Source organism: Cyanistes caeruleus, chromosome Z (genome assembly GCF_971803275.1).
Source record: "Cyanistes caeruleus chromosome Z, bCyaCae1.hap1.1, whole genome shotgun sequence".
In the NCBI taxonomy this organism is placed as follows: domain Eukaryota; kingdom Metazoa; phylum Chordata; class Aves; order Passeriformes; family Paridae; genus Cyanistes; species Cyanistes caeruleus.
In genome coordinates, this window is record NC_141732.1 from 71,761,908 (window position 1) to 71,786,180 (window position 24,273).

The 24,273-nt window shown below is 56.9% G+C and overlaps 2 protein-coding genes and 1 long non-coding RNA gene across 15 annotated transcripts; 1 reads left to right on the top strand and 2 right to left on the bottom strand.

The window, feature by feature from the left end:
- Positions 1-721: 721 nt before the first annotated feature.
- Positions 722-6,138, bottom strand: APH1A (aph-1A gamma-secretase subunit). Its single transcript, XM_023943966.2, has 7 exons — positions 5,332-6,138; positions 4,110-4,280; positions 2,951-3,024; positions 2,661-2,783; positions 2,203-2,330; positions 1,847-1,970; positions 722-1,622 (listed from the first exon to the last, which is right to left on the bottom strand). Exons 1-7 carry the CDS (start codon positions 5,442-5,444, stop codon positions 1,585-1,587), a joined length of 771 nt encoding a protein of 256 aa, XP_023799734.1. The 5' UTR covers positions 5,445-6,138; the 3' UTR covers positions 722-1,584.
- Positions 6,139-6,437: 299 nt separating this feature from the next.
- On the top strand, positions 6,438-7,854 carry LOC147648571 (uncharacterized). The gene is made up of 3 exons (XR_015281129.1): positions 6,438-6,580; positions 7,096-7,515; positions 7,608-7,854. It is a non-coding gene; the product is annotated as an uncharacterized LOC147648571 (long non-coding RNA).
- Positions 7,855-10,370: 2,516 nt separating this feature from the next.
- TPM2 (tropomyosin 2) lies at positions 10,371-24,177 on the bottom strand. 13 transcript variants are annotated; one of them, XM_086869624.1, is made up of 9 exons: positions 23,926-24,177; positions 22,954-23,079; positions 16,407-16,540; positions 15,309-15,426; positions 15,117-15,187; positions 14,812-14,887; positions 14,097-14,159; positions 13,695-13,764; positions 10,371-10,678 (listed from the first exon to the last, which is right to left on the bottom strand). In XM_086869624.1, exons 1-9 carry the CDS (start codon positions 24,037-24,039, stop codon positions 10,596-10,598), a joined length of 855 nt encoding a protein of 284 aa, XP_086725750.1. In that variant the 5' UTR covers positions 24,040-24,177; the 3' UTR covers positions 10,371-10,595. The 13 variants fall into 13 exon arrangements, 12 of the variants coding, with proteins under 12 accessions (XP_086725750.1, XP_086725754.1, XP_086725752.1 ...); XM_086869628.1 differs by having other exon boundaries at positions 10,371-11,927; positions 23,926-24,154; XM_086869626.1 differs by lacking the exon at positions 14,812-14,887 and adding an exon at positions 14,291-14,366 and having other exon boundaries at positions 23,926-24,137.
- Positions 24,178-24,273: the final 96 nt, after the last annotated feature.

A 24,273-nucleotide genomic window follows, 5' to 3' on the forward strand; every position in this document is an offset into this window, starting at 1 on the left:
CCAAATGTCTCTGCTGCCTTTGTGGGAAGCTGTGGGGCAGGAAAGAGCGCCATGGGGCAGGAAAAAGCATGCTGATGCAGCTGGAACAACTGTGGAGAGGGGCGGGCAGGGACCCCTTCTCAACCAGCAAAGACAGCATCAGCCTCTATGCACCAGGCAGAGCTCCAGAGTAAGCAGCACAAGGCTTCTTCTACAGTCCAGCCCTGCCCTCCATCACTCTGGGACTTCTTCCTCCTCTTATTTGTGCAAAGTATTGGAAAAACATAGCTGTGGCTTGGTAAGGCTAAAGAAAGGCAGAGCTGAAGGTGGCAGAGCCACCGCTTGCTTGCTGGTCGGCCGCCACCCAGCTCACCTCTGGCTTTATCACACAGCTAGATTAGCCAGAACAACCTAGATCCGTGGCTACCTCCCACCTTTCACGGTGGCTCCTGTGGAGCTGGAGCCAAGTCCCAGGGAGCTTTATGGCCATGGCAAAAACAAAAGAAACTGGCCCTGGCTGGGAGAGGAGAAGAACCTGCCTATCTCCAGTCCTCAGCAGCCTCCATCCCAAAACTGCAAAATCAGAGCACAGGCACTGCTAGGATGGACAGAGCAGGAGCAAGGTCTGCAGGCTAAAGGGGTATGCAACTGCCAGACCATCCTGCTCCAGTCACACCAGCACAAGCTACCACTGCTTGTACCCTCCCCACAAGGGCAGCACTACTGGCCACACACAACCCCATTTGTCTGTGGTACTTAATTTTATTGGTATAAAAGCCCACTGTGGATAAAACTGCCTTTTCAGCCCGATGGCAGTTTCTCCCTCCCAGCCCTGTGGCACAGAACCAGGGCTGGTACCCGCCTGAAAATCCCCAAGAACAGGAGAGGGCAATGATCCATTGGAATGGTCCCTTGAACCCCCTCCCAAATCTGTGCCGGCAACAGCTGTGGCATTGCATCTCCTCCCAAGCCTTCCACCACCCTTCATGCCCACTGGGTCCTCTGGATACTATCTTTTTCCCTCCTCCTCCCGTCCTGAATGCTGTCAGTACCTGTGGGTCCCCCAGCACCATCCTGCTGCACCAGGATGCCAGCTCAGCCCTGCCAGGGCTGTGGCTCCTGGGGCAGCAGGACTGGGCAGAGAGGTGGAGAAAGGAGCACTACAGCAGTCAGCCACAACCCAGGGTGCGGCAGCACTTTGCAAAGCCCCTTCCTCCACCCTGCAGCGAGGAGGCAACGCGGGCCCCCTGCCCTGGCAAGGGGGGCAGCACATCTGTGGCAGCGGGGGGAGAAGCGATGGGTTTCTTTGGGCTCAAGCCTCCGGCAGTCACAGGCAGGCTAACTGGGGCTGAGCTCACAGCAGGGCCAGCAAAGTAGGGTCCCCCAAAACTGAGGTGTTTCATAGGGACACCCAAAGGGGCATTGGAGTGAGCCAGTCTCAGCCACACCGGTCGGCTGACTGCCACAGCTGGACCCCAGTGCCTGCCTCACCAGGGTCCCCCAGTCCAGGAGAAAAGATATTGCAAAGAAGGTGACGGCCGATCCTGCTGCCAGGATAGGAGGGGAGGGGAGGGGTGGCTGGGGACCGGAACATCCTGCAGGGCCTCAGGATCCTGGTTGGGGGCTGGCTCCGCTCCGTAAACCTGGAGGAACCAAGAAGAGTAACAGTGAGTTTTCACCAAACTCTACCCCACTTCTCCCAGGAGAGGCAACAACCTGACCATGGCCTAAAAAACCACCTGCTTCTCTGGTCTGGGAGACAACGGGATGATGCCTTTTTCTGAGCCATTGGGAGTCCAATGGTACCAATCCTGGCACCCCATGAGACCCAAAGTGTCCCCCCCACCCCTTCTGGAGCAGCACTTACAGAGCAGGAAGCGCCGCAGGTTCTGCGCAGATCCCCCCGAGAGCAGGTAAGCCCAGGCAGCGGCACCAACCATCAGCAGGTAGGAGGGCACCAGGCTGCCCACGTACAAGGGGTTGCAAAATGACTGCAGAGAGAGGCAGGAGAGGATAAGGGAGAGCAGGCAGGAGAGGACAGGGATAGGATGCATGACAGTGTCATCACCTCAGTGAATGGAGCGGGACAGCTGGCACCAACCCCAGGATTTGATTTGTGAAGGGCCAGCTCCTTTGCTAGTACCAAAGGCTATTTCCTCCTAGCACAGGGACCAGTACTCTGAGAATAGGTCCCAGCACAGAGCCCTGCTCCCGGTTACTCACCAACCCCGAAACAGTGAGATGCATGATAACGACTGCTGCGATCTCCCACCAGCGCCGGTGCTCGCAGCCATGAAAGAAGAGGATCCCCCAGAAGGTGTGAAGGAAAATCAGCACCATGGTCATAAAAGCTGCAGGGAGAAGCAGAGGTATCACCAGAGAATCACCCACCTGACCTGGCCTGCAGGCTAAGGGAAGGGATGGAGATTAGTCAGTAAAGGGGGGTAGAGAAACAGCTTGGCTGGGAGGTGCTGGGTCAGACTAGGAGTGTGGGAGACATGGAAAGAAGAGCAGGGAGGGTCAGAGGTAACAGCAAGAAGGTTTTGTGTCAGAGGTATGTGACAGGGCTCTGGTGGGTGAGGGTGCAGCATGGACAAGAAAACAAGAGGGAAAACACCAGTGCCTCATCTGCTGCCTCTGTAGTGGGACAGAGATGTGAGTGAAGGGTGCTAGTTACTCACCTGAGGTCAGGAAATACAGCTGTGAATCCCCATGGATGCCCACAGTGCCAGGCCCTAATGAGTCTGCCAGGAGATTGATCATGGAGAAGGCGCCACTCATGAGACCAAAGCCCACGCCAGCCACTGCCAGGACAGGGACTCTGTTAACCTCTGAACCTCCCAAGGGTTACCCCATGCACCTCCAAGCAAGCTTTGGCATGAGGAATCTCCCTTTGCTCACAGCAGCTCAGCCCTGCCCAGCATCACCCCCTGCCCTGTGATCAGGGTGCTCCGCTGTGCACAGCACTCACCATACGCCATTTGCTGAATGGAAATGGGGGAGCAGCCGTCCTCACTGAGAGCCACCAGCCCCTCGATGGCCTTCCTGCGGGGTGAGAGCACACTGGAGCCCAGCACAGCCAAGCCACCTCTCGAGGCATGGTGCAGTATTCACTCTGCACCATGCCACCTTCCTGGCAACCTTCCTCTCCCCAGGCAACACCCACCACGGAGACTGCCCGTGTGACTGTACCACCAGACAAACCAAGCACGTGAAAATCACGTGAGGCCATATAGAAAGATTTTCCACAGAGGAATGTGGGTGCCAGCCAGTCTGGCAGAGCAGGGTTACACACGTTGGGTGTAAGTCAAGCAGCACCCCCACATGGAAAGCAGCCCCACTGCAGGCGTGGGAGGCTGTACCTGATTTCCGCACTTAAAGAAGATGTTGAATAACAATGAAGGAGGTGCAGGTAGAGCTGGAAGAGTTAGAAAAATTCTATGGGGTGAGAAACTGGGAGAGGAGAAGCTTCATAATTTGTGCTAACTAGAGGTGTAATAAGTGAGGAGGATGCAAGGCAGCTCCTCAGCCCGGGGAGGACAGCAGTGCTTAGGACCAGAGATCCGCAAGGCAAAGGAAACGCAGTGGTTTTGTCAGAGGCTGCTCTGTGGAGCTCTGCTACCCTCTGCCTGCCCACCTCCGGCAGTGCCCTGCCGCAGGGAGCAGCGTGAGCCTGCCAACACTGCTCCCCCCTAGCATTCTCACAGCTTCCATCCAGGAACACCAGGGAGTATGAAGGACACCTCCCTGTGCCTGCCTGCCCAGCCCCAGCAATGCCCATCCATCCACAGGACAGGGTGCAGCACGTGCTCCCCTGGCAGCAATGAACCCTGCACTCCAAGACAATGGTATCAGGAAGGCTGGGAGCTGCCCAGGCTGCTCTGAGACTGTGACTACAGCTGGTCATGGCACCAGATCCTCCAGACCTTAGGGTTGCTTTGCCCCACCACCTGAGACCCACAGGTCAACACACCGAAACAGGTGCCACCCATGTGCTCCTGTAAGCACTGAGGCAGCTTCCTACCACACTTGACACTCCCCCAGTCCAGCAGCTCACAGGCAAAATCTGGCTCCACCACAGCCGGGAAGACTGTCCAGCAGTGCTGGCACAGTGGGGGAGATGCTGTTACCTGAGGAGCTTGTAGTAAAGGAAGCGGAAAGCCTCCTGCAGCAGCACAGAGAACATCACCCCAAAAATCAGGAGACCCTTCTGCAGCTGCTCATCCTGGGGGTTGCTGGCTTTCACTGCGATAAACCAGATGAGGGACGAAAGCAGCAGTGACACCAGCCAGAAGAAAGCCCTGTAAGAGACAGAGCTTGTTGGCACTGGTGCTGTGCCAGAGCCCCTGCCATGCTGGGACTGGCACAGGCGCTGGCAGCTGTGCCCCAGCCTTGCCCACTCTCCAACCAGACCCAGTGCCATTCTGATACCAGTGCTGGGCATGTGGTGCCTGTGTGGGTCTCACTGCTGTGCTGTGCCTGCACTCCTGCCCCACCGGTCACCAGAACTGGCACCAGTGCCCCTGCTGTGCCCACAGCAGTACCAGCACCTGTGCCGGGCTCATATCCATGCTAGTACCAGTTCCAGTACCACACCCTTCTGGTCCCACACCAGAAGTATCTAGTACCAGTTTCCCAGCTGCACATATGCATCAGTACCATTACCAACCCTCCACTGGTACTGTATGAGTTCTTGTGCCTACGATGTGCTGTGACAGTAAGAGAAACAATATTGGTGCTCCTGTCATGCAAGCAGTAACACCAGTATGAGCACAGGTGACCCCAGAGAGCCCACAACAGCAGCAGCATGAGCACAGGTGACCCCAGAGAGCCCACAACAGCAGCAGCATGAGCACTGGTGACCCCAGAGAGCCCACAACAGCAGCAGCATGAGCACTGGTGACCCCAGAGAGCCCACAACAGCAGCAGCATGAGCACTGGTGACCCCAGAGAGCCCACAACAGCAGCAGCATGAGCACTGGTGTGCCTGCAGTAGCCACGGTGGTGCCTCAGCCGGTACCAGTCACATGCCTATCACACCCCGATGCCACCACCACCCTGTCACACCCATACTGGTACCAGCACTCCAGTCACGCCCATACTGCACCAGCACCGTCATCGGTACCAGCACCCGTGTCCCGACTACAGTGATCGTGTTGAGACTCTGGGACCAGCACCACATCACATCCGAACCGGTACCAGCACCAGCGCCAGCAGAATCAGTGCCCCCACCACGATGGTTCTGGTAGCAGCACCGGCGCTGGTCCCAGCGCCCCGCCACGCCCACACCGCTCCCGGAGCCGATCCTGGTCCCACACCACGGCAGCACCAGAGCCCCCGGCGCTGACTGACCCGGCGATGAGGATGATGATGCGGAGCGGGTCGCGGGCGATGGTGAAGATGAAGAGGCTGAAGGCGGGCCCGAAGGCGATGAAGGTGCACCCAAAGAAGACGGCGAGCGTCATTTCGGCGGGAGCGGGGACACGGGACCGGGGTCGGACCCGGAGCTCGGACCGGACGGGCCCCGCGGCCCCTTCCCCCTCCGCCGCCCTTCCGGGGCCGATGACGTCACACGTGCGCGCGCCGCCGCCGCCGGAAGCAGCGTCCCGGGGCGGGCCCGCGGGGCGGGACCAGGCCCGTCAGTCACGGGAGCTGTGGGATATCGGGAAGGGCACAGGCGGAGCGGGGCGGGCTCCACAGAGAAGAGGTCGCAGCGTCAGCCTGGCAGAGCTCCGGAAGCGTTTGGTGAAGGCTCTCAGGCACACGATGTGACCCTTGGGGGTCCTGTGCAGGAGCTGGACTCGATGATCCCTGTGGGTCTCTTCAGCTTGGCATGTCCCGTGGTCCTGTGGGGACGCAGCTTGGCCTCTTCCCCTCGGCCACCCCGTGAGTGGGGCCTTGCGCGGCCTTCCAGGAGCAGGGGCTGGGTGAAGTATGCAGGCTGTCCCGCCCTCAGTGGTTCTGTGTTCGCTCCACTTGGCACCTCCAGTCCAATGCCCTTTCAACGAGATTGACACAGAAAGGCACTTCAGGGCGCTTCCCACTTAGAGACACCCACACTCCGACACACGCCCTTTCCACCTCCAGAAGACTCTGGACAGGAGCGCTGGATGTGGAGTTCAGCACCTGATGAACTGGCAGAAGCACCGTGCCCATGCCAGTCTTGGCACGTGCAGCAAGGTCAGAGAAGGCTTTTGAGGGGTCTGGGTTTTGTTAAGTCTTGGAAAACAGGCCCTGTTTCTGAGAGGCACAATTCACAGCAGAGCACTCTAGTATGGACTACAAAGGGCTCCTGAACCAGGGAAATCCCAGGGGAGCAGTAAGATGTGGGTTCTGGTATTTCCCCACCAGCTCATGGGTTTGCCCTCGCAGCCAGCAAGTTGGTAGCTGGAAGAGGGAATCACAGGATCTTTTCCACTTGTTCCAGGGACATGACTGACATTTGGCTTGATCACCAGGGTTTACAAGGCCAAGTTGTGCCTCAGCACAAAGGATCCCAGAGGGGAGAGGGAAATTTTGTCCCTGCCTAAGATTTCCTAACTTCTTTGCAAAACAGGTCAGAGTCAGCCCACCTGGACCAGAGAAAGTCACATCTCACTCTGTAAGCCAGGGACATCCACTTACAATCCCTGCGTTACTTTCAGGTACAGCTCCAGAGGTTCTGCCCACTTGGCCAAGAGAGCCTCTGGGAGCTTTCTCCTGGGTCAGGACAGCCAGGACCCACTGAGGGGTGGAGATGAAGGCTGGGGCTTAGCAGCTGGGAGATGTGGCTCTGGTGTCTGGGACACTGGGGAGGAGAGGGTCACAGCAGGAGGTATCACCAGGAACATCACCAGGCAGCTCCAACCCCACCACACCTGGATTCTGGTGATCAGTGAGTATGCATGCAAAGGAATGCTGGGCTGGATAGGGATGGGGGCAATGTCCAGGGCGTTTCTAACAAGAAGAAAAGTGAGCGCCTCAGGGTGGGACAGGGCACAGAGCCATGCTTGGGTCTGAAGGAAGAGGAGCTCGGGGCTCTCAGTGGTGGCAGGTGCCCAGAGAGGCTTTAAGGACATCCTGGGTGTCCCCAGCCCCCTGTTCCCTGCCACACAGATTCACCTTTCCACCCACCAGGCCTTGGCTTCAAGACTTGTGTTCTTCCTGGCTCTGCTGACCATCTAGCCCAGACTGCCTCACAATGACCAGGACAACATGGACACAGCCAAACAGATAGAAGAGTGTGAAGAATATCTGCATCATGATACCATCGTCATCACTTGGCTGCTGCAGGTGATAGAGGGGAAGAAGGGCACCATGGAAGCCCCACTGCTTTCTGCAGTGCCATAGCAGCCCGGGTCCTGGTCACTGTGGGCTGCTGGCTGGACAGGCAAAGGAAGCATGCCTCTGCCAGCTGCAGGGAGCAGGAGAGCTCCCGCAGCAAGGAGGACAATGGCCAGAAGAAATTCAAAGGTGATCTCAGATCTCAAATGATCTCAGAACTTTGTGATAAACCCATCACCAATGGAAACATTCAAGCTAAGGCTGGATGGGGCTGTGAGTAACATGATGTAATTGAGCACCCCTCCTCATTGTGGCAATGATCTTTAGAGATCCCTTCTGACTCTGGCTATTCTGTGATTCTAAAGCAGGAGCTGCCTAGCACCTGAAGCATGGACCAGCGTGATAGAATCAAGACCAGTGATTTTATCATCTCCTAAGGCAATACCATGAAGTTCACCAAAATGATGATCCTAGCCCAATCCCCAGAGACAATAAACATCAACATAGGGAAGATATCCTGGCGAGAAAGACATCACATAACAGAACCCTGATAACAAGTACTTTGTATTTCCTTTGGCTCTGTAAGGCAATAAATCAACCTTGTGACCAGCAGCTGCTAAACCAATGCAATGAATTGTCCGCAAGACTCCCTTTCTGCCTATCACCCTGTTGTAGGCCTGCCTCGCAGTAGAGATGCTCCAGTGCTGGTCCCAGATCCCCTGAGAAAGTGGAGCAGGGGCCACATGTCCTCCTGTACTGTAGACTCCACTCTCACAGGCAGTACAGCCCCAAGCACTGCATATGGGGCATGCTTATACAAAATTGAGGTGACACCTCGTGTTCATGGCTATCCATGCTTCCCTCCAGCTGTCTTGTCCTCTGCTGGCATTGACAAGTCAGTAATATCGATTTGGGGGCTGGGAGATTTGTGTGGCACTTGGCTTTAGGGGGCCTGACCTGTTTTGAAATCCCCCAGAGTCTTGCAAAACCCCCCCAACTTGGCAATACAGTTTTTCTGGCCCTCACGCCAGTGCCTCAAGCTGTAGATGCAGGGAGAGGCTGAGGGGTGGCAGTAGTCTGTGCCTGGCTCTGCACAGCTTGACATGTCTCATCAAAAATATCTCAGATGCTCTTTGTGTGGTCCTCCCACTCCAGCATGTAATTCAAGGGCATTGAACAGGAAGGATTCAGAGATGAAATGAGGCACAGGAGAGATGAGAAAACTGGAGTAGAGAGCAGAGGTGAGAGGTTGCTGGAAGTTAATGTGCTGATACATCAATGGGGTGGCAACCAACAGCAGGGCTGAAAGCTCTCTGGGGAGATCTTCAGTCTGCCAGGCCAAAATAAATAAATCCAAAGGTTGAAATTCCATGTGAGAGGTGGAGAGAGAGGAAGGGAGGAGGGCACAGGCACTTCAGTCCCCAGCGTAGGTCTGTGACACCTGTGGGGAAACACGCACCCATGCTAGCAGTTCCACCATGCTCCCAGAGCTTTCCCTGGCCTACCTATTTCTCTGTGGGGGATCAGGGGAAAGGAGATGGGTAGAAGAATGGAGGAAATGCAAAGCTTTGCTGAACCATGACATAGCTCATGTCTTTCTCAGGCTGAGCATCACCTGGGAACAGCAGTCAGGATCTCACTGCCAAGTCACAGGCAGTTCAAAGGAATATAAAGTCCCTTGCAGTGAGGTGTAAACAGTTAAGTCAATTGGACTGGTCCAAACCAGGAGGCAGCAGCAGCTAATGGGGAAAAAACAGTGGGTGTGAAAGGGCTCTTTGTCCCTGCAGGAAGGCGAAGGACGCCCAGAGGCTGGGCACTGGGACGCACCCTGACCGGGGCACAGGGCAGGCTTGTTTGCAGTGCAGGCTGCAGGCTTCAGAGAAGAGGTGCTTATACACGCTGGTTCCTTTCGCAGGCAGACAACCCCCTGCCTGGAAGGTGCTTTGATTAAACAACAGAACGGCTCAGCTGATGCACTGCAGAAGAGGAAGGCGGGCCCAAGGAGAAGCTCCAGCCCTTGCACAGGGACAGCTCAGCAGCCCAAGACACCATGTACTATCCTCCTATCCAGCTCCTCCAGGCCCAGGGTGGGAGGCTGCAGCTCACAGCAGACTTTGCAACTTCGGGAGGATGAACTGAAGATGAGCACCGCATGCACGGGGAGCATTTTTTCCCTGCTGTAGAAGGTCTTAGAACCACAAAACAGAATTGCTGGGCCACAGAGGGGGAGGGAGGCCAGCAGCACCTGGGCAGGAAAGAGATGCAATCTCAACACCCTCCTTTTCCTGACCCGAGAGGCACAGCAAATAAAGGAAAGCAGATAACAAAAGCTATCCCTGTCGGTCTCTTGCTGGGTCTGGCTCGACAAGGGGTCAGCATGAATTGTGTTTCCTGGCAGTATGTGGATATGCTTTTAGAGGGATATCCGCTGGGTAGCGTGGGACAACAGGGCTTGGTCCACATCATGGAGGGCCCCGAAGTGGAGGGCAGGACTAGATAATGGCTTTGGGCATCCCCAGGAAATCCAGCCCATTTTGGTAACAGCAATGAGACACATCCGGCTGCTCTTCAGTTTGCGTTGGAGAAAATACAGCAAGCCAGGAAGAAACTTCCTGAGCACTTTGTCAGCTGCATTAATATTTGCTAGCTTTTACAGCAGGCATTCAGTCACTGGCAATAGAAATTGCACCTAGTACAAAGGATGAGCAGCTAATCCCATATCTGGAGAAGACCCTGACAACTAATAACATGTGCATGCATGATCATGTGCTTCTGTGTTTCCTCATTGTCATAAACATGAACCTTCCATGGAAACATCAAGGACTTTTTGGCTTCCCTAGCTGCCAAGCCAGTAGCACGCAGACTGTGGAAGGGGACACACCAGTGACATGTTTTATCACTGTGTACTTGAAGAGGATGATGAGTTTGGATTAAGCTTGAGACCTGGAGGTTTCCTTTACATTCCAAGGACATGATGGAGATGAGAGGACACAGTCCAAACCATGTGGTTATCATTCCAAGCCCACCACAGCCTCAGAGGTCCTGCAGACCCTCCATGCATGAACTGAGGAGGGAGACACACACACCCTCTCCCAGTATCCGCCCAAAGGACCAAACACAGACATCCATCTTCTCAAACTGCTTTAATATTTGGACATAAAGACAGGACAGAGCCGGTTAGGCTGTGCACAAACAAGATCCCCTTGAGCAACAGTGCAAGGCTGCTGAGCTTCCCTTCTCAATGGAGGTGTGGGTTTGGCCAAGATGCAGTTCAGCTGAGGATGACATCTTGAGCATGCCAGTGGGGTGCATGTGTAAGGTAGGGAAAAGGGATAGGGGCTTGCGAGGGCAGCTCAGAGGTTGTTCAGCTCCAGTAAGGTCTGGTCCAGGACCTGGTGTATCCCCACGTTCTCCTCTTTGGCACTGGCCAGGCTCTCTGTGAACACAAGGGACACCCAGCCACACACACAGACACAACCCAAATGTACCCAGGTGCAGCAGGACCCACACACACCACACCAAGCACAGACACACACACACAGATGGACATTTCAGTACAGCAATGGCCTCCAGTCAAACGGGGCGTCCCCTGTGGAGTGTAGTCCCCACAAGTAGCCCCACTTCTGGCAGGGATGAGTCCAGCCACCCTGGGACCTGCCAGGGAAGCCAGGCCAGTCAGACTGGTCACTGGCACAGGCAGTTACCACTCTTCAGCATTTCCATCTTCCCAGGATACCCCACTGCCCATGGCTGAGCACTCTGCAGCTTAGGTGCCGCTGGTGAGTACCATTATTTGGCCAGGCACTGGGGCATCACCACTGGCCAGCTGCGGGCACGTGCACAAAACCTTGGCCAGCAGAAGCGGAGAACCAGTGCCTGCTGCATGACCCAGCAGTGCTCCATGAAGAAAAGGAGTGAGAAAACAGCCCATTAACAGCCCAGGAGAGTGGGCAGAGGACAACAGAGAGATAAGGAGCAGAGCTAACAAGGCTACAAGGATAAGCTCTGCCAGGCAGCCTGCTGCCAAGGCAGCCTCCCTCTGGTGTGCACTTCAAAATGGCATCCTACTTCCCCCAGAGATGGGGATGGAACAAGACTGCTGTCCACCCAGCCCCATCTTGCAGTGTGCCCTGCTAGCCTCTTCCCTGTCCCAAGTTCGGGGCAGCAGGTGCTGCTGGATCCCCAGCTTCTTCCTCAGCCTTCCCAACACCCTCCAAGGACCTCTTTCTAAGGGGATCCTCCCTGCACAGTTTGGAGTGACCAGAGTGAGGAAGAAGAGGCTGCCCAGTGACTCCTGGGACAAGGGGAGAAAGGCAGCAATACAAACCTCTGCATCCCTCCCCAGCAGAGCCAGGATGATGCCAGAGGACAGCCATCACTATGTGGGAATCCCAGGACATCAAAAAACCCTTCATATTTCTCTCACAAGACTGATCAACTCCAGAGGGGCTCCCTGTCCTGCCCAAGCAGGGTAGTTATCCCTATGAGGATAAGGCAAGGCTTCACACCCTGCCTCACCCTAGGTAGGGAGGGGCTCCCAGCCCAGAGCCAGCCTGGCCAAAATGGGGCAGGGAGGCTGGGCCGGGGCCAGGAGCTCTGGGCAGCTCAGTTGTTAAGTTCAGTAAGGATGACCCGCAGCTCGTTAGTGAGAACACGGTTTTTCTCGGCCTCCCGCTGAGAGCGCTCTAGAGAAAATGGAGACATCAACGCAGCACAGGAAAGAGAGAGAAAAAAGTGAGTTAGTGAAAAGAGACAGCATTTCTGAAAGCCTTCTCTGGAAAGACCAAAAGCCACCCAGCCAGTGGTGGGATACAGCTGCACTGGCAGGAGACAGCCAGTCTTGGTGCAGGGACAAGGCTGTAGGTCCATCAGTTTGAAAACTGGGTTCTGAGACATGGTAGGGTGGTGAGGAAGGAGGAGGTGGATAAGGACCAATTTAGGGATCACAAGAGATCACTGCTGAAGGGTAGTACCAGCCTCTTCACCAAGGTAAGGTGATGCAGGAGCTATGACAGGGCTGAGATTGCTGCATGTAGGCAATATCTGGGAGTGGAGACAAGGAATGGACAGGACCAGGTCTAACCCTGACATTTCATGCCAAAAGACTCATGGAGAAGATGGCATGAGATGAGGAAAGCTGTGTACAAGAATCAGAGGGTGGCTGTGGTCAGCACAATGACCCAGTCCCACTCAGCCTGGCAGCGTGGGAGCCTCTTGGGTCTCAGCCATGGTCAGCCCAGAGGCCCATGGCTGTGAGCTGCCTGCAACCACCTCCTACCACACCGCTGACAGTACCCACATGAGACAGGCAGGAGATGAGGGACAGAGTGACATGAAGAAAACAAAGGAGAAACCAATGTTAAAATTTTATTGATATCAACTCATTAACCCAGAGGGACAGAACACAAAAGAAAAGTCATGAGATGCAAACTGAAGAGCAATGTGCAAAGGACAGAAGGGTGAGGGAGGAGTGGGGGTTGCCTGCCTGCCGGGGAACAAGGTGTCTGCACAGCTGGATCCAACCCTCTATCCCCCAGGCCTGAGCTTTGGCAGTGGAGGTGCCGCTTCCCCAGTGCAGGTCATCCCCATGCTGGGGCCAGCGAGCAGCACCGGGGGACTTTGCTCGAAGTATATGTGGGGGGAAATGGCCCCCCAGCCCCGGAGCTGCAGGGTCCCCAGTGCTTCTGCGGCTGGGGAGCCAAGGAGGGAGCTGCTGGAACAAAGGGCTTCTGGGCACAGTCCTGATCCCCAGGGCAATGCTGTGGCATGGGCCTACAACTACACTGTCCAGTCAGTATGTGGGGCTGCTCTCCTGCCCTGAACAAACAGCTCTAAGCACCTACATCTTGTCTCCCCAAAGAGGGGTACAGCGGGAACACCCCGGGTCAGCTCCTGTCCCAAAGGAACTGATGGACAGGCACAGGCTAGGTAGGACAGAGGAGGACAGAGAGGGTAGGGAGAGAAGTGGGACGGCCAGGCAGGCAAACAGCTGAGCTGGGGAGAAGACAGGCAGGGAGCGGGTGCAGTGCTGGTGCCCAGTGTGGGGCTCAGAGGGAGGTGATGTCATTAAGTGCATTGTCCAGCTCCTCGCTGATGGCTTTGTACTTCATCTTCTGCGCATACACTTCATCTGCAGGTGGGGGCAGGCAGGGAGCAGATGGTGAAATAGAGTGGAGGACACAAAGTGGAGAGAAAGAGTGGCTGTGAGCAGCGGGCTGAGGGCAGCAGGGGTGTGTGGGCACAGGCAGCACAGATGTGACCCTATTCCCCACCCGATGGCAGGGTCCAGACCCCAGGAGCTCTGTGCTCCTGTGCAGCATTTAGCCTTTCCACTCCCAGAACTCCAGCCCATCCCCTCCCTTGTGCCAAGAACTGTCCAGCCCCACCAGGGGCATGGTGTGTCCAGTGCTGCCCCAGGAAAGAGGGACACGGGGCTGGTGGAGACACTTTACCTTCTAGGTCATCAATGGTTTTCTCCAGCTTCGCCACAGACCTCTCTGCAAACTCCGCTCGGGTCTCAGCCTGTGGGAAGCACAGTGGGGAAAGGGTGAGCTGCAGGACACAACGGGAGGTGCAGGCTGGACTGCACTCCAAATCTACCCCATCTCTGGTACCCTTCTCCAGAAGCCCTCTCATGGGAAAGGCAAGGGACAAGAAGTGACTAGGGCTCCATGGAGCCTCACACCCTAAATCAGAACAGACTAATTAAGGTAATCCCAAACCCAGATACCTGCTATGATGCAGGGCTGCAATTTAGGGAACTGTGAGAGGACAAAGGCATAATGGGGTCAGAACCCACTCAGGATGGTAAGCTCATGCCTTCACTGATTCAGTGGCAGCTCTACACCCCTTACCTCCTTCAGCTTTTCCCCTAGAAGCTTGATTTCCTCCTCATACTTATCCTCCTTGGTGGAATACTGTAGAGACAGAGACAAGCATCTGTGAGTCCCAAGGCATGCCTCCAGCTGTCCTTCACCCCAGCAGGAGATCTCAACATTCCCAGACCCCATGCCCTCTTCCCAACCCCAGCAGCCTCACTGGGTCCTACCTTGTCAGCCTGGGCCTCCAGGGACTTCAAGTTGTTGGTGACAATTTTCAGCTCCTCCTCTAGGTCACCACATTTACTACATCCCAAGCAAGGCCGGCAGGAGTGGGGGAGTGGGGCCAGAGGGCAGGAGAGAGGCAGGAGCAGAAAGAACAGGCACGGGGAAGCAGGAAAGAAAGAGAGAAAACAAGTTGAGAGAGGAGAAAACTCAGTGCAGGTGGACCAGGAGCAGAGCCACTGCGAACAGGAGCTGCTGGGACGCATCTGTTCATCCGTTCCTTGTGCTTGCTTGCACGGATATCTCGTGCATCACTAACAGCCAAGCTCTCGCTGGCCCCGCCAAGGGAAGCAGGGATGGAGGGATGGAGGAGCGTGCCCAGCCTGCACCTGCTGGAGAGGGAGGTGAGGAGAGGCCGGTGGTGGAGGCAGTGGTGCAGAAAGGAGAAAGGTGGCTTGCATGGTTGGAGAGACAGCAACAGAGAGAGGGGGCTGCTGCAAATTGCCCCACGCCCCTGCCCCAGTACCTCTTCCTCTGAGGCAATGAGGGATTTGAGAGACTGGTCCATGGTCCGCAGCTCTTCTTCCAACTGTCTCACTCGGCTGGGGTGGAAGAGGGGCACCCCGGGAGGGGGACAGCAGAGAACAGGGTCAAGGATGTGATGCCGGTGGGTTGGCACACCCCTACCCCCAGCCTGAAACCCCAAAGACCACCCCAGTGACAGTCCCTGCTGCTTCCAGGGACGGACATCCCCATCCCCAGGTCTGTCAGGGATTTGGGGCAAGGGCTGTGTGGGACCCTTGCACGCTACCCACCAGAAGCCCTGCTCACCTCTCTGCCACCTCTGCCCTCTCCTCTGAGCGCTCCAGCTCTCCCTCAAGGACAACCAGCTTGCGGGCAACCTGTTGATGGCAGCAAGTGACCTATGTTAGCCCTTGTGCTTACCCAGCTTGGGGCACAGGGCTATGAGGAGATGGCTCTGGGTGCTGCCAGGGTGTCAGCACTGGGGAAGGGGGTACACACCTCCTCATATTTGCGGTCAGCCTCCTCTGCTATGTGCTTCGCCTCCTTCAGCTGCATTTCCTGGAGTTCCATCTTCTCTTCATCTTTCATGGCCCTGTTTTCAATGACCTTCATGCCTCTGAGGAAAGACCATGCCAGGAGATGTTATTGCTATGGGTCAAGGATCTGCACATCCTGTACCCTAACCACACCACCCTCTAGCTTCAGAGACACAGGACATTGCTTGGGGAGGAGGGCACACAGTAAGATCACACCACCAGTACCCCAAAAATGCAAAGTGGAGCTGGCCGCAGGGCTGTGTTCCAGTGTGATGTATGTCTGTGGTGAACCTCAAGGAGACAGGGGCTGAACCTGTATTTGGGGGGTGAAAAGGTGTGCAGCCCAGGATGAGGCTGCCACAACCTCCACAAAAACAGCCTGACAGGCACCAGCCCTTAGGAAATACTGGAAAACATCCTGTGGCAAAGCCTTTCTCAGTTGGGGTGATGCTCACAAATGGGATTACCAAACCCCCACAGAAGGGACTCCTGCAGACTCTTCTCCTCTCACTCAGATGCTGTTGCTCAAACTGATCTTTGCCAATGGAGGGAAGAGCTCATGCAACTGTCAAGAACACTGTGACACTGGGCACTCCCATACAGCCTGAGTGCCCTTGCATGCACAGCTCCAGTCTTGGAAACCTGTTTGCCATGAGGATAGGGAAACATACACTTTGTAGAACTTTTTTTGAATGAGGCTGTCTTGTCCTCAAATCTGACCTCAGTTACTAGTACAGAGGTTCCCTCTTGGGCTGTTATTGTGTCTTTGAGCATAGAAAGCTGCTCTGGGGCATAAAACATACTCATATCTTTCTCTGTCTCTGGTTACAGTCTGGTGCTTTTATAAATACCAGATAAAAATTTTCAGGATTTTATGTGCGCTCTGGATAACAGTGTCTGTATCTGGGGGACTTCTTTGCATTGTGGCTTTGCTCTCTCCCTTTGAAGTCTGCAAGAAAGCCAACAGAAACCACAATAAGGGACTCCACTGCAAAACTAAGGGGACTGTCTGCAACCAATGGTGACCTGATACCATTCCCACTGTCCCTTTCCATCCCACCTCTCGCTCTCATCAGCCGCCTTCTCAGCTTCCTCCAGCTTCTGCAGGGCAGTGGCCAGACGCTCCTGGGCACGGTCCAGCTCCTCCTCTACCAGCTGGATACGGCGGTTGAGGGAAGCCACTTCAGCCTCAGCCTGGGGGAACAGAAACCACTCAGTCATCCCACGTCAAATACATATATTGGAAAAAGCATTTTCAATGATTATTCCTGTTTACCATCCAGAACAGCCCTTGGCACTGAGCAACAAGCCCATGTTCACTGGAATGGCATGCCTGACCATGCATCCCCTCTCCTCTCTATAGGGTTAGCTCCATCCCCAGTGGCTGTTTGATGCTGGCTTCTCCCAACCTTGCAGTACCAGCTTGGCATATGCAACCCCACCATGTCTTCACACCTCCAGCTCCTGCCCTGGAAGGGGACAGGGCAGTTTGCTGGGGCAGGGTGGCCATAGCAGCCATGCCGTCACAGGGATGGTATTTGGGGTTTGCAGAGCAGTGAGTAAAGGGGGAGGAATGCCCTGTGCAGCTTCACTCCCGAAAAGGAGATCGGAGCTGCTTGTGGATTTCCTGTTTACAGAGGCGGTGGAGTGAGCCGGGAGCTTCTCCTGCAGGAACCCCCAGGACCCTGTGCAACAGGGCAGCCTGAAGCCAAGCACGGAGCCCCCTCAGCTGATGTACAGCGCATTGCTGGGGGCAGTGGAGCGAGTCGCCCTCGGCAGGCTGGCGCCTGGCCAAGAGGAGGCTGGCAGGACCAGAGCCCTCCCTTTCCCAGGCTCCCCACGCACAGGGCTGGGAGCTGGGGCTGGCCAGGAGCAGTGGCCCTGGCCCTCCGCCAGTCTGTTGACGCCTGGCCTTGCACTCTTTCCATTTGGTAAAGACCTCCTGCTCCATCGCCAGAGTCAGGAAATGCTGCCTCAGCAGCTCTCAGCCCTGCTTCACACTAGGGGGGTGCGAGGAAGACAAACCCCCGAATATCAAGGGATCGGTGGCAGTAAGACCTCACCACGGGGAGCAGCTCCACACACCAACCCAGGAGATAGTGGCTCCTGCTTATTCACAGGCTGCAGCAGGACTGGCTGGCTGCCGTGCCTGGGCACATCCAGCCTCATGCTCCAGTACTGGGAATGCCCCAGGGAATACTAGCCAAGCACGGGGCCTATGGGAGCAGCAAGGGGCTGTCACCCTGCATGGCCCCACTGAAGTACCCGCAATCCCCTGTAGGGACAGGCGCAGCCAGCACCTCTTTGAGATGTCTGCCAGCCCCACAGCTGCCTCCGCCCCATGATCACCCTTTTTACAGACACTCCGAAACTTTGTCCCTTGCCAGACCGTCCAATGGGGATCTGGCGCTGGCGCCCACAGGGCAATGCTCTGCCTGCAGCATCAGCCTCACTGCGTCGGTAGATTTTTTTCCCAGGGAATCACCCCCGAAGTGGGTCAGAGCTGCCTGGATGGACACTTAGGAACATGAGCTCTCCCGGCAGCTCCCAGTGACCGGGGAACCCGATCTGAGGCTGCAGGAAGGGGCCATTTCCTCCGCACACAGCCCGAGTGACAACAACCCGGGTACCGCACCCAGCTCTGCCGCTCCTGATATGGTGAGAATGTTGAATGAGTGGGCATAGGAAACAGAAAGAAAGGAAGAAAACACAAAGCTCCAACAACGACAAAGACAAACCAGGAAAAAGCTGCAGTTTGATCATGGCATTCCGCTACCAAAATGGAAATTTTGGCCTGAGGCAGTGTGAAGGGGTGGCTTGTCCCCACGAAGGGACAGGCTGGAGCTAAAGCTGTGCGGCCCGAACGGCAGAGTCCGCTGGAAGCCAGACAAGAGTCTGGGCGTGGGATTCTGAGCTGTGCACGCCGGCGTCCGAGGGAAGAGATCCTTTCCCAGGAGGCACCCGATCCCAAGGCAAGGCTGGCCGCTGGCCGCTCCCAGCCAGCCGGAAAGCCCTGGGGAGCCCCGCTGCACGCAGCATCTTCTCTCGCCAGACCGACGGAGGAGGGAGGCGGCCGGCGGGGGCTGCCCGCAGGCAGGGGCTGCCCCGAGCTCCCTGCCCGGGGCTCTCGCCAGCTGGGTGGCAGCTCCCCGCGGCTCCCCGGGGACCTGCCGGCGCTCCTGCGCCCCCGGGGCAGCCAGCCCGGCTACCGGGGCTCAGGGGGGCCGGGCCGGGCCGCCGGAAGGGATGCCGGCAGCGCAGCCGGAGCCGGCGGGGCATGCCGAAGAGCTGCCCGGGTGCCCCCCGCCCTCCTCTTCCCACCCCAGCGGCCCTTACCCGCTCCCGGGCCTGCCGCTCGGCATCGGCCTCCCGCTGCAGGTGCTCGGCGCGCTCCTCCGCCTCGTCGGCCACCTGCTGCAGGCTCTGGATCTTCTTCTTGACGGCATCGATGGAGCTGGCGCTGGCCATGGCGGGGGCTGCCGGCGGGGAGGCCACACCGCCGAGCCCTTTGTGGGATCCTCCCGGCTCGGACAGGAAGCGCTCAGGCAGCGGCCGCTCCCGCCGCCCGCCCTGCCTCCATCCCTTCCTGCTCCTCCTCCTCCTCCTCCTCCTGCTGCTGCTGCTGCTGCTGCTGCTGCTCCTGCTCCTGCTCCTGCTGTCTCCGACCGACCTGCTCCGCCGCTCCCCCGGGCTAGGCGTGCGGTGCTCACCCACGGCAGGAGGGAGTTCTCACGCCGGGAGGGATGCACAGTGCCCCTCATCCCAAATAGGACAGAGGGTGCCCCCGGGCAAGGTGCATGGTCCTCCCCAGGCTTTGATCACTGTCTCTACATCCCCGCCAAGGCAAGATGCATGGTTGCTTCTGGGCAGGGCACACTCCCCCCACCCCGGGTCAACAGGCATGGTTCCAGGCAGATGCATGGTCGCCACTGAAAGGGTACGTGGTACCCCAGAGAGGCACACAGTGGCCCCAAGGCAGGGCACACGCTTCTCTCCGTGTCCAGGATGCATGCTGTCCCCCAGGCAGAGGTGCACAATCCCACTGAAATCCCCCAGAGCAATGGGGGGGACACCAGGGAAATCGACTCTTTTCCAGTAGTCCACCAAGTCTGTGAGTGCTGGAGCCTGTCCTGTGTAAGCCCCCATGTGTAGTCCCCAAGTGCTGCCCTTCCCAGCCATTGCTGCAGAGCTAAGGAGGGTGGGGGCTTTTTCCTTGTGGGAAGTCAGTAAGAGGCATGAGCAGAGCCTGCCCCTGGGCGTCCTCTGGGGGTAGCTGGGCTGCAGCCAGGTGCCCAGCATCCATCATGTTCAGTCCCTTGGTATCTGCTCCCCAATGTCCTGTAGCCCCACAGAGACTCATGGGACACACGGAGACCCTGGCACCTCCTGCTCTAGGGACTGTGCCCTATGGGGGAGGTCAAACCTCCAGCTCCTGCCTCTCCATCCTGGCTGCAGCACATGTGTTGATCCATCAGAAGCTGGAACTGCTGGCACTCAATCCTCCCTTAAGATGTACTGACAGCTCCCTGGCTGCGCTTCACACCTGCCTCCAGGAATGCCAGTTCCCAGGCTGACCTCAGCAGCTGCCATCAGCTCCAGGGCCAGGGAGGTCAAGAGTGGTGGTCCTGGGGGTGACTCAGCCATACTGCTATCTGCACACTGCAGATCCATGTCCCCTTGCCAAGAGGCAGCGGAAGAGGCGATGCTGTGGCTCCCCTGGGAGCACACAGCCTTGGGCTTGGCCTTGGGCCCAGCTGGTACTTCCCAGTCCGAAGTCTGGATGTCAGTAATGCACAAGTCAGGACATGGGGGCCCAAAACAGAAACGAGGGTTCCTGGCAGCAGCTGGGCAGGCATGAGCCAGGAGGAGGACAGACTGGGGGAGCAGCCACCCTGACCCCGCAGTAGCCAGGCTAAGTGCCTCCTGCTGTGGCCCCACCCCGAGATGCAGTCACTTCCCAGCAGAGTCCAGTTCCCTCCCACCAGCTCAGGGAATCGCCAAATAAGAGCAAAGTCTTGGCTGGGAAAAGCAGCTGGGGCGGGAACACGGGTGAAGCTTTTGGGATCATGGCCTGGGAACGACAGATTTTCCCTAAGGCTCCTTTGGGATGGCTGGGGACAGGCCAATGCTGGGGATGCGGGGCAATGGAGGGGGCTGTTCTGGCCTAAACCTGCTGTCCCAACTGCACCGTTTCCAGCAGCTCTTACCCATCCTGACCTAGGCACCATGGTCTGTCCCTCCTGAGGACAAGAGGTTCTAGGGCAGCAGTGGGCCCACAGAGCTTCTGGGAAGTTCTGTGGAGTTGCTGATCAAGAGTTAGGCATTCCCTGCTCTGTGTGCTGACACCTCTCCAAGTGCCTGGGGCAAAGTATTTGCACTCTTTAGTGCAGTCCCCGTGGCCTTTCTGCTCCACCACGCAGTGCCAGCAGCAGGGCAGGGCCATACTGAGGTGCATGTTTATTCTTTTAAGGCACTGACATTTTTGCCAAGGGCAGGAGGCTGCCTGGATCGCCGGTATGAGCCTGAGCTGTCTGAGGAATTGGGACACTCTGTGCTCACAGGCACCCACTGTCCTGGCAGCCGGGGAGGACATGGGGTGGGTGTGCTCTGGGGGGACACCCAACGCTTCCTCTGCTGGAAGCAGGAGCTGTGCTGCACCTTCCATCGGGAAGGAGGTGACACCAGCCCTGGCACTTAGAGCTGTCAGCACATTCAGGTCCCTGGCACGGAGGAGGGACTCCCAGGGCCCCAGACATGGTGCAGCCCATCCAGGCTTTGGCATGGACCTGGGAGGGCTGTGTTGGTGATGGAGCCCTAGCCCTGCTGCAGCCAGCCTCCAGCCTGACACAGTTCCTTCACCATGGCTCCTGCTCTGGCCCTTCCCTGGTGGTTCCCATCCACTGTGTCTTCTGATATGGGACTCTCCATAGTGAAGCCCACAGATTTGCCAAACTGCTGTGAACCAAGAGCAGGGAAACACCTCTAGCAATGCATCTGAACAACTTGGGCCAGAGCACCAGCCAAACTGTCTGTAGAGTTTCTTATCAGACCCTCTGGAATTTCTCAAGATTGCTGAGACATAAGCTGCTCTAAAAATAAGAAAGAAGAGGCTGAAAAGCAAGAAAACAGGAGTACAAGAGCCAGACAACAGAGGGCGGTTGAACACCTGGACTGTAACCAACCCTGTGCCCCGAGGGGTGCGTGCAGAGCGCGTGGACAGGACAGGGGCACCAATGAAAAGATGTTCGTGTGAGCAGTAGTTTTAGAATGTATAAATAAGTGCATAATGTAAACAATAAATTTTTGTGAAATCACATTGGTTCATTGGTCAGAGGTCCTGAACTCCTGCAAACACCATCCCTGCCCTGGATGGCATCGTACAGCCCACTGCCAGAAGGAAACACCACCCCATAGCTGACATCTGCCCAGTAACACTGTTTGCCCTTTCCTCTGAGCCCTGCACTGGGAACAGCACATCCACTCTCAACCACACTGAGTTTGCCCTGTCCCATACCAGCACAGAACCAACAGCAGCCACCTTGCCCAGCTTGACATGCCAGCCCCATCCCACGTTGAATGTGGATTCTCAATGTTTTAAAGGAGAGTCATCTGTAGGACCAGCAAAGAGGTCTGAGGAGACCCCTGGCTGCTGCCCAGGAGCTCTGGGCTGCCACAGGACTGGTGTTGCCATTGCTCGTCCTTGTCCGCTCGCCCCTGTCCTTGGCGGCAGCCTCAGAGATTTGACGCATCTCCCCCATTTAGCTCCACAAACCAGCTGGGATTGAATTTTTTGTTCTCAATCCTGAAAAGCCTGGCCATGCCCTGCTGGCTGTGCTCCAGACGGCTCTCCTTTAGCTTCTCCTCCAGTTTCCAGGGTTGGTTTTCATCAAAGAGGGGCTGGCTATCAAAAGGAGGATTTATTTATAGGGTGTCAAATACCCTGTGTGGCACCACAGGTCATTATACCCCATTCCCAAGCGGCCCCGTGGCCACACACAGCTGTTCCACCCTTCATCCTGGCCAGGCACAAGCCAATTTCAACACCTTCCTAACATCTCCTCAGAGGGATCTATTTCCCAGGAGAAACATCAGTCATGGCACTAAATAAAACTCTTCCTGGCCTTGTCCTTCTCAGGGTACGAAGTAGCACACTGGACCCCAAATCCCCCCATATCCCCTTCCATACACCCCAAGCATTCTTCCTTGCAGCCAGCACACAGCAGCTAACCACAGCAAGAGATTTTTCCGTTTCTCTGCTCTGCCACAGTTTAGCAAGAACCACAGTTTTTCCTATGAGCATTGAGGAGGTGCGTGCCTGGGGACTTTGACACAGCTTGGGACACTTGTCCCCGTTAGCTTTGGGGAGCCAGGCTGTAGGCTACCCACAAAGCTCAAGACAGGACCAGCAACCAACACTGCCCACTGCAGTTGGCCTGGCCCCCGCATCCCACACAGGACCCATCAGCCCAGTTCAGTGTCAACATCGAAGGAATGGGATCCTGACAGTCTTCCCCTCGGACGCTTTCCATATAAGGGCCCCCTCTTCCTTTAGCCCCCCCGAGGTCCAGAGCCTGTGCAGGGGAGGAGCTGCTGGAATGCCTACTTACATCTGTAGCTTTCTTCTCTGCCTGCTCCAGCTTCTCCTGGGCCTCCTTGACGGACTCGGAGTACTTCTCCACCTCATCCTCAGTGCCCTTCAGCTTCTTCTGCAGGCCCTGCTGTTCTTCCTCCAGCTGGGGAAAGGACAAAGGGTGAGGGTCAGGGGAGATGGTGGTGTCTGCAAGGCTGGAAGGGGATCTGTCCTCCCATTCTCCTCCTGGGGACACCCAGCCTGTGGGGGGCAGAGCAGGAAAACATGGACGTGTTCTCTGACAACTTTGGGTCTACAGGTCCTTGGGGGGCTCTTGGTGTAGAGCAGCCCCCAGAACCCCCATCATCCCTGAGCCTGGTGGAGGTAAGGGGGTGGTGATCTCCTTTCCCATATAGGGGACTAGAGAGCTCCTGACTTGGGGGTACAGCTTTGGGGGAAACCAGTCTGTGTTCCCATCTCTTTGTGCTCTGGTGGGAGTGAGCAGTCCCCAGGGTTCTCCCTGGCACAGGGACAGGGATTTGGGACTGGGGTGTCCCACTGAGATAAGACATGTTTGGGGGGACCAGCGCTGGGGGTCAAGGAAAAGAGACTGAAGTGTTGGTTCCTGGGGACATACCCACATGGGGCGATGTCCCTGGGGACGCAGTCCCAGAGATTTAAGGTCTCAAGGGCTGTCAATTCCTAGAGCTAGCATCCAGAAGCAGAACACCCGGTGGGGCAAGGTCCTTTGGCCAGGACATGCTTAGGACAGGGGGTTCCAGGCTGGATAACCAGTGGTATGGGGATTATGTGGTCCTAGAGAGTGCAGTGTACCCAGGCTGGACAATCAGTGGGATGGAAACCCAGTGTGAAAAACCTAGAGTTTCCAGGACCTGACAACCCTAAGGTGGAGGATCCCTAGGCTGGACTCCCAGCAGAGTCCTGGGGCTGGACACCCCTGGAGGGGAGGGTACCCAGGTAATGCTAGGGAAGCCCGTGGGACACCCACCTGCTTGCAGCGGTCCTCCGCCTGCTTCTTGTCAGCCTCCGCTTGCTCGGCACGGTCGATGGCATTCTCCTTGTCCAGTTTCAGCATCTGCATCTTCTTCTTGATGGCCTCCATGGTGGCGGGGTGTCGGCGGCGGGGCGCGGGGCGGCAGAGGAACGCGGAGCACCGGGAGCGGCGGGAGCACCGGGAGCGGAGGGAGCACCGGCACTGCGTTCCCCGCCCCGCCGAGCTGCCTAAAAGCTGGGGAGGGGCCGTGCCGGGCGGGGGCTGCCCCGGTACCTCCCCCGCCGCCCGCCAGCACCTTTTAGGGACTGGCTCGCCACCGGCCCTCGCACCGAGCGGGACGGG